The sequence below is a fragment of the Mus caroli genome, chromosome 11 (genome assembly GCF_900094665.2).
Source record: "Mus caroli chromosome 11, CAROLI_EIJ_v1.1, whole genome shotgun sequence".
Classification (NCBI taxonomy): Eukaryota; Metazoa; Chordata; class Mammalia; order Rodentia; family Muridae; genus Mus; species Mus caroli.
In genome coordinates this window covers 31,848,745-31,858,115 of record NC_034580.1, presented here as the reverse complement: position 1 = coordinate 31,858,115, position 9,371 = coordinate 31,848,745, and the positions used below count along the sequence as shown (strand labels likewise).

At 42.7% G+C, this 9,371-nt stretch overlaps 1 protein-coding gene across 7 annotated transcripts in view; it reads left to right on the top strand.

Moving 5' to 3' along the window:
- Tenm2 (teneurin transmembrane protein 2) overlaps positions 1-9,371 on the top strand; it is a 928,441-nt gene that overhangs the window by 658,244 nt on the left and 260,826 nt on the right. For all 7 annotated transcript variants that reach the window (XM_029483889.1, XM_029483894.1, XM_029483891.1 and 4 more), the window contains exon 5: positions 8,886-9,124. In XM_029483889.1, coding sequence (XP_029339749.1) covers positions 8,886-9,124 — 239 coding nt within the window. The remainder of the gene's footprint in view (positions 1-8,885; positions 9,125-9,371) is intronic.

Sequence of the window (9,371 nt, the reverse complement as noted above, 5' to 3'; positions counted from 1 at the left end):
CGAGACAGGGTTTCTCTGTATAGCCCAGGCTGTCCTGGAACTCACTTTGTAGACCAGGCTGACCTCGAACTCAGAAATTCACCTGCCTCTGCCTCCCGAGTGCTGGGATTAAAGGCGTGCGCCACCACCGCCCAGCTCATCCTTTCTTTCTTTCTCTTCCATTGAAAATATTTTTCATAGATTATATTCTGATTATAATTTCCCTCTATATATCTCACTTCCTCCCTATCCATCCCCAATCCATGACCACACCCTTTCTGTCTCTTGTCAAAGAACAAACAGGCACCAAGGAAATAATAATAAAATAAGATAAATGAAAAGCAAAGTCAGAATACAATAATTTTTTTTAAAAAGGACAAAACAACCAAATGAGAAAGAGTGAGTGGCCAAGAAATACAGATAACCACAAACACGTATGTTTGTACACACAGAAATCCCATATAAACACAGACCAGACCAGAAGTCAGAATAAGTAAAGAATCTGTAATGTGAAGACAATAAAGAGCCTCCTTTTCTCTTAACCATATATGGCTGGGCCTACCCTTTAAGAAGTTTACCCAGTGAGACTCTCTTGGAGAAAACGAATATTTCATTTGCAAGTGGCAATCAATTGGAGATGGCTTCTGGGTGAGGGATGGAGACAGACAGATAGATGTCCACCTCTCCTTTCAGCTCTAGGACCCCGTCTGTAGCAGAGCCATGCAGGCCCCATCCATGCCACCGGCCTCTGTGAGATCCTATGAGCTTTACTCATGTTGATTCAGAGAATCCTGCTTCCTGGATGCTGTCCTTTCTCCTGGCTGTTACCCCCTTTCCACCTCCCCCTCTTCCTTAGGGTTCTCTGAGTCTTGAATTGGATGGAGACATCCCTTTTAGGACCCAGTGTTCCAAGGTCTCTCACTCTCAGCATATTATCTGGCTGTGGGTTGTTCTGGGTTTTTCTAAGTAGGAGCTGGGGGGGCTGGGGGGAAGTCTGCTTCCAAATTATTCTCAGAGTAGTATAACCTGATGTCTCTACACAGTAGTTAACTTGGAGGCTGCAACACCATAAACCAGTACATCTGAGCTATGAATGCTGGTTGCAGGTCCATGTGTGCACTGTAAATATATCAGCATGGCCTCCTTCAGCATTAACTAGAGGAAGCTCTTCTTCCTCAACAAAATCCTTTAAGTATCAAAGAGAAGAAAATGTAAAGAAAGGTATGCAGGGCAGGACTCCTTTGTTCTAGAGGAGAGAGAAGCAAGAGAAATTTACAGGGGCTTCTCGGCGGTGAAGGGGGCACTTTCCAGAGTTGAAAGCCACCTGATTCTATTCTTTTGAAAGTGATTCAGATGAGAAATGTACCATGAGATCTTCATGTTCACAGAGATACCAAACCTGTGAAGATAAACCGCTCTACAGGTGGGCAGGGACGGGACAGATAAGGAGCAAATGCATTGCCCTTGCTTCTTACAGACGCCTGTGAAGATTATCTGCGAGTTCCCAGCCACAAACGAGGAGCTGGACCAGAGATTAGCATACAGGGGTGCGTGCACATGTACAACCGTTGCATTGCTGTGGAACAAAGGGAGGTCAGAGCTGGAAAATGCACACCGTCACTAAGTGGAAACTCTAGAAATTAATTTTTAGAAAGGCATTATCCCACTATTTTCCAATCCATTGGGTGTCCACAGTAGAAGTGGTCAGCACTCATGCCTAGCGTACGTACCTCAGCAAAGACAGAGAAGTCAAAAATAGCAGTTTCAGGGGGTGGGGTGAGGTGGGGTGGGGGATAATAAAAACTATAAATGATGGAGGCTGGCAAGGTAATTGTCAATAAAGTGCTTGCTCTGCAAGCAGGAGGACCCAAGTTCAATCCCCAGAAACCATGTAAACAAACAAACAACAAACAACAAAAAAAACAAAATCAGCAACAACAACAAAAACCATGTATGTGGGCATAAGGCTTAGAACCCCAGCAAGTTCCAGGCCAGTGAGAGATGAGATCCCACCTGAAAATAAAGGTGGACAGCGCCTGCCTCAGCCTCTGCAATTAGCAGTTCCCTAGAAGGTACAACATCATTTACCATGATGTCAAAAGGCTGTGTGACATGAACTCACGCTCAGCGATTACCAGTTGACTTGGCTTCATACTTGTGGCCTGGGTGTTAGATTATATACTCGTTACGGAAAAGGGTGCACATTTGGGCATGGTGCATTAAGTCTTCCAAGGAGCAGACTTCCAGGCTCAGAGTTCAGATTATGTTGTTCTTCAGCCCTTGCCATGGCTTTGGAATGTAGAATATTTCATTCTCACTTCACAGATGCATCTGAGGTTAGGGCAAAGAGCTGCCCTGCTCACTGTCATGCCACACCCAGCAGAGTTTGAAGTCTGGCTGTGCCTGGCTCCAAAATGACTCGGCCATCGTTTGTTTGTGTTTTCCTTCTCCAGACATTCTTGAATGCCAACCGTGAATTGTAACAGATATTAGAAAGCAAAAGAGAGAGAGAGCAGGATCACCTGGATAGCTTGACTGAGGCAAAAGTATAAGGCAGCCATGGTAACAGGATGATGAAGGGGTCCAGCTCAAGGTTCTGACTCTGTGTATGGTGATGGAAGAGGTTATCCTGCTCGGTAATTGTATCTCCAGGGGTATGTTCTCCCTTCATCCACCCTGGTGACTAGGGAACTCTCAGAGAAGTCTGTTGGAAATAGCTGCTTCTGTTACGTCCATTGTATGATGAACTCAAGGTCAAGTTTGATGTCAAAGTCACAAGTCTTGTTTTGGTCACCTAATGTGTGTGTGTGTGTGTGTGTGTGTGTGTGTGTGTGTGTGTGTGTGTGACTTAACAACACCAGAGTTGGGGAAAAGAAGACTCATTTCATCTAAAAGATGTAGAGATGAATTTGCTCACAAAACACCAGGTTTCTTTAGTGACCTCCAGAGACCTTACCTGTCACGCTGCATAGCAGACCATTCTATGAAGGAGAAAATACATTTTACAATGTGAGGGGAAAAAAAAGCGATGTTATATCACAGTGTGACACAATTTAAATATCGAGAGTTGGGGCTTCTATTTAGAAAACGGAAGACAATAAATTGAGCTGCTAATTATTCCAGCTGTGAGTATTTTTGGTACAGCTGCAAATTTTGAAGAGCACAAAATAGAGGATTTTCCCATTGTTCATGAAACAAACTAATGCAGAGTGCCTCCTTATGAACGGAAAGGTCCAGAGATGGGAGACCTTGAAAACCTATTTTTCACTGAATCGGCATCTGCTCTGAGGGCTCTGTAATATGAGAAAGATTTTCAATTGTGTTAATGGGATTACTGGTTTCTTCTTACTGTTGGTTGGTTTTTGTTTTGTTTTGTTTTGTCAAGAACTAGCCATTTAAATCCTTTTCAAGTCTTAATTTTAAAAGTCATAGTTTACTTTTCAATCCAAATATAAATTCTTAAATGGAGGAAACAAGCACTTTAGCTGTCTCCCCAAATCTCCTTTCGTCCTCAGAAAATCATTTGGAGGGGTGGACCACACATTGTAGTAATGAGAATTTGTTCTTCTGACAAATAATTTAAATGATCACTAATATGCACAAAGGAACACATGGCACGTAGTTCTTGTCCCCAAGACACTTAATAGCCATATGCAGTCACCGTTCACACAGGCTAAAGCTAAGCATGCCATGTGAATAAACTCTCTCCAGATTTAAGATCCCCTATTAAGTTCATGAAGTAAATAATGAACTTCTTGATCAGCCTTCCAGGGAGATTAGCTAACTCACCTAAGTTCATGTGGTAATAAACATGGAGCCTAGATTCAAACACTGCCTGCAAGAACAGCAGGATGACAACTGCCTCCTTTGTGCGATCCTGTTGCTTTCTAAAATAACAGTCAGTAGGAAGAGTAAAGAATAATTATATGGACAAAGAGGGCTGGCCAACTATTTAGCAGCCTGTCCACGGTGAGTTCACTTTGCCTTCTACTTTTAGGGTAGACAACTTGATTTCTCGATCAGGTGGACATTTCGTGAAAGACAGAGAGCCTAAGCGATTACCTGGCGTTGCTGGCTGGCTGGCAGCTGCGCATTTCCCAGGATCCTTGTCTTTTTCCATCTTAACCTGCGCACTCTCTTTGTCTCTTCTCCTTTCACCCCACACCTCCGGACTCCTGCCTCTGTCTCCCAGGAACCGACCTATCAAGTTTCTCCTGGACCACCACCATCACTCTCCTACTGGAGAATATAATATTGATGTCAGGAAGGATAGTGGTTATTTAACCTCTCTCCGGCTAAATGTTTTATTATAACTCCTGAAAACCTAATTACAGTAACTTTACATGCTACGGTACACTTTATGGCGTGTCTCTTTATTAAACTTACTCCTTTAAAGACAATAAACCCGGCGCTTCAAAGGGCATGGCAGGCGCGATGAGACTAAGGGAACCTCGGGTCCCATTGCACACCTGACCTCCCTCACGGAGTCCCCCACCCCTATTCCTGCTGGTTTTCAGACTTTCTCCTTTTGCTAGCTTTTCTGCCAAATTTCAGCCACCTCCTTGATTTAAAAAAAAAAAATCTCAGCGATTAGCGGGCTGTGTATATATTTCCATCCGTTTCTCTGATAATCCATGGGTTTATTTACAGTGGGCGAGGGGTCAGTTTTCTCAGGAGAACAACACTTGACACCTGTTCTGCCTGGTAATAAGAGCTGCTTTTTGGCACCTGCGATAGCATGGAGACCCTTCAGGACTTTTGTTGTGGTTCTAGAAGGATGTTTACCGCTGCCTGCTTCGAGCATGCGCAGTGGAGAACAGCCCCTCCTTGTGGGTCACGGTCAGTCGTCAGGCTGCACTGTTGATGAGATAGCAGGAGACAGAGTGAGAGAGGAAAGGAAAAAAGCAGGGAGAAGGGGGAAAAAGCCTGACCTTTGGAGTTGCTGCAGCAGGATTATTTGTGTAGTGCATTTCTGTTTCGAAGCCCTGCTGGGATTTCCCCCTGGGAATAAAGCCAAACCATCAGGAAACCAAGGAACCACCTCTAAGGACCCCACTGGTTTGTTGCCTGCTGGAAAATAGTACTTGGTGTTAAAGGATTTTATGTATTTAATTGTCTCTTGCTTGAGGTTAATGACAAAGTTTACTTGTGATAAATGGGGGAGGGAGAAACGGACTGTAAAGAAATCCCTTGTTGGAGCCGGGAATCAGCAGCCTCCAGTTCTGGAAGCTTCCACTGTGGGTTAGGCAAGCACTCTGTGAACCAGAGAAGTAAAATAAAAAGTCACAGCTTTCTAAATTGACGGACTCTGCTTTCATGGATGCTACCGGCTAGGTTTTTCATTTGTTAGACTTCATTTTGAAGTCTCTCACGGTGGTTTAATCAGAAAATATAAAATAAAATAAATAAACTAAATGTGTGTCCCGTTAATTTCCTAAGCCAATTGGATGCAGAAGCCTGGTCCAGCTCAGATTTCCCCCTCAAATCCATAGCTTTGCTGTCCCGTAAAGTCGATGGGAGGGTGACTGTTAGGGATGCTCTCTCCACCCTTATTAAATGGCTTTGTTTTCACATGAAGAAAACTGATGACGTTTACCCAAGAGATAGATTGTTTAAAGTGAAGAAATGATGACTGTGTTCCTGGGAAGTCACTGAGCCTTAGGATCCAGAGCTGAGTATACAGACCAAGTCACAGGTCCCTCCTAGCCTTCTTCATCCATTCCAAGGTCCCCACCTATTTCCCTAGGATAAGTGTTAGAATCCAAGCCCTGGTCCGGCATATCTCTGGGAGGGAAAGAAGCGTGGGAGCTCCACTTGGACTTTTTTGTAAAACATCAAAGACTGGCTTCTGCCACCCTGTGAAGTGTTAGCAAACTCCCAAGGACAGCACTTTGGGGGCCCCTCATTTGCCTTGCCTTTCCAAGGCACAAGTGGCCAATTCTGAGAGCAATTGAGTTGTGCTTGAAAAATGTCAAGTGCATTTGGAAACTACACATTTTTGCTGACGCCTGGAGTCCTGAGCGAAGCTATTTCCATGACCAACCGCTGGGAAGAAGTTCAGCTGGGGCATCAGAAACGATTCCCCACCACACACTGAGCAGGCCCCTCAGGGGGAAAAGCTGTCTTAATAGCCAGGTCAGGGGGAAATCAGGAGTCTCTAAGTCTTCCTGGGCCTCCCCACAACCACATGACTGCGCCATTCCCTTGCGACTCTTGTTTCTTGTTATTGTATTTTACTTTTCTATTTTTCAACTTAAAAAAAAAAAACAAAACAAAAAACATTTAAACAGAAAAGTTTGGTAAGGACAGCCAATGAAATGATTGGCTGCCGGGGACCAAGATCAGTCTTTATGCTGAACCATTTAGAAGTTGAGACCTTGTGACACTTTCCCCAACTGCCCTCTTCTGTCAAACCCACATTTTACACAATAGACCTATTAACAGTCTAGTGCATTCTGTCCGTTGGACAGAGTTGTAAAGTTGTAAATAAGATTAGAATTTCTTAATCATCAATGTGTTTTGAAGCTATGTAAGACATACAGCCAGGGCATTCCTCTAACCAGAGGAAGCCCTGGAATTTACAGAGCACGCAAATGATGCTAATTCAGGTATGGGTAAAATAGAAGCTGAAGATTATCTCTTTCTTGATGGTTTATCTTTTCTTAGGTTAGTATACAAAGTAACGGGTCTTTACACAAAGACAATTTTTTTTAATCAACATGGGGCAGTGAGTTCCTGAAGTTTATCCTGTAAAGATTTGTATCAACAGGATGTGGGTATATTTTAAGAGAAACAAAATTCTACATACTTTTGGTATTTTTATTTAGTCATTTTTTGAATACCAGAACAGAAATGGAAAGGGGGTTCCATTTAGCACATACATGGGTTCAAATTAACAGTAATAATCACAGAGAACATAGTACCAATGAGCAGTCTAGAACACACAGCCTATAGGGATAAAATGCAGGACCCAGAGTCGGTGGGTCCTATTTTAGGTAGGATACTGGGTCTTGACTACAGAAATACACATGCTCACCTATTGCACATAGGCAAACATTTAATCTATTCTATTCTATTCTATTCTAAAACCAGGCATCGAGATTATTGAAGGAACCATAATTTTAAAATATAAAATGTTCACAATACTTTACTTGTAGCATACATTATTTTGACCTTAAGAAATATCATAGGTCATTCATCAAACAAAAACTTGTATGACCACTGTGGTACAGGCTATATGCTAGATGACGAGTCATGGAATTAAAAAAATCTGATGTAAATACCTCCTTAGTTTTCTCTTTGTAGCAATTCAGTTCTGATGATGGAGAGTGACAACCAGGAAGCAGCAGTGGGTGGGTTGGGGAGCAGGGCAGGGGGAGGATATAGGGGGCTTTCGGGATAGCATTTGAAATGTAAATGAAGAAAATATCTAATACAAAATGTTTAAAAGTGCACAGGTGTGTACATATATTGCATATAATAGAGAAAACAAGAGTGGCTATAACAGTGAGAGACTCGTAGAGAAGGACTGAGACTTCAGAAAGATCTGTGAGAAAATGTCATTAAAGCAGAAAGCCAAACAGCGTGAAGAAAGGCCTAGACCAATATCGCTAGGACTGCAGAGTAAAGAGATGGAAGGATCGTCTTTGTAGTTGTGGCAAGTGCAACTACAAAATAATAGGATACCAATAACTCACCCATGTGTGTGTGCATGCATTCATTTAGTAAAGTCTGTCTTGGATGTTGGGATCTTAACTGGGGGTTGGAAACATGAAAATGAGCTAGTCCTATGTGACATTCAGACCCTGCCCTCAAGTAGCCAGACCCCAGCATCTAATTAGCCATCCTTACCTTTCGCCTCCTAGACATGTCATTGTCTTAAATAAAGTATAGTCAATCATGTTCAAATCTTAGCCTTGGCATATATACCAAAGAAAACAGTCTTTGTCAGATGCTCTAGGAAATAGCTTCGGAGAAGCGATCCTCTGAGAAGTCACGATTTTTTTTCATACTTTGTTTTCTATTGTATAGTCATCACATTATAGGTCTTGAGTACCAAGGACACCATGTTTAGTTGATGGACAAAGATGTTTTTAAAAAAATAACCATGATCACAAGACCTAACGATGCAGTCTGAACAAGAAATGTAACTAATGGTTACTGCTGAAAGAAGGAGAGATGAAAATGTATAAGCATTGAGGTAAAAAGAGGCAGTCTGGGATAATATTTTACAGCAGAGATTTCATCAAAACACAGAGCTCCTGGTTTAAATCCTTAGCCACTTACCCAGCTTCCCCCAGTCTGATGTTTTGTGTCTAAATTAGGGATATTATAACATTTAGTTTGTAAATGGTAGTGACAACACATTTCAAGTGTCTTTCAATTGCACATATCTAATATGTGATAATACTTAGCATCAGCATCACTGTCACCATCTCAGAGTGAGTGACAGTAATTCACTTTTCATATTTGCTTTGAACACTTTGCCCGATTGTTCTGGAAGGTAGAATCTAGACCCATCAGTAAAAGTATAAAATTGGAAAAACTTGTGGAAGTAAGGTATATTACCAGCCAAAGTGAATTTTGTCACACACACACATACACACACACACACACACACACACACACACACACACCTGTCCTCTGGCCCGCCAAGGTAAGGTTAATTAACTAACACTTTACTAGAACTATAAGAAGTAAAGGTTCATGTCTTGTGGCAGCCCAAACCCCTAAACTTAGTATGTGGGAAAGGAGAGCAAACAGGAGAAATTGTTGGGGTCCTTTCCTTCGTGTTTCATGGATGTTCATTTGCATCTCTGAGGTACTACCGTGTAACCATAGAAACAGCGGCTAACTTCTTCATTACCCGACCACAGTCAGGCTGACCCTTTCAATCTCTTTTCCAGGCACTTCCTCTTCAAGACGTCGTCTGGAAGCACACCCCTGTTCAGCAGCTCTTCTCCGGGATACCCTTTGACCTCAGGGACCGTTTATACACCACCACCCCGCCTGCTGCCACGGAATACATTCTCCAGGAAGGCCTTCAAGCTGAAGAAACCCTCCAAATACTGCAGTTGGAAATGCGCTGCCCTGTCTGCCATCGCCGCCGCCCTCCTCTTGGCCATTTTGCTGGCATATTTCATAGGTAAGTGAAGGCCACCTTGGTTTCATCCTGGTGGTGAGAAGGTCAAGGAAGAGGCCATGGACTTGTGAATTTTGAAGCCCTCTGATGTCTGTACAATTTGCCTGTTGGCTCTTAAAAACCGTAATCATGATGGATAGGATGATTTTTTTTTCCTTTTGGAATCCATTCTAGTCATGACTCTAGCTGACATTTATCAGAGGTGAAGTTATGCATCTTGGCTGTGTCTTTTCCTGGAGAAGAGCTAAGA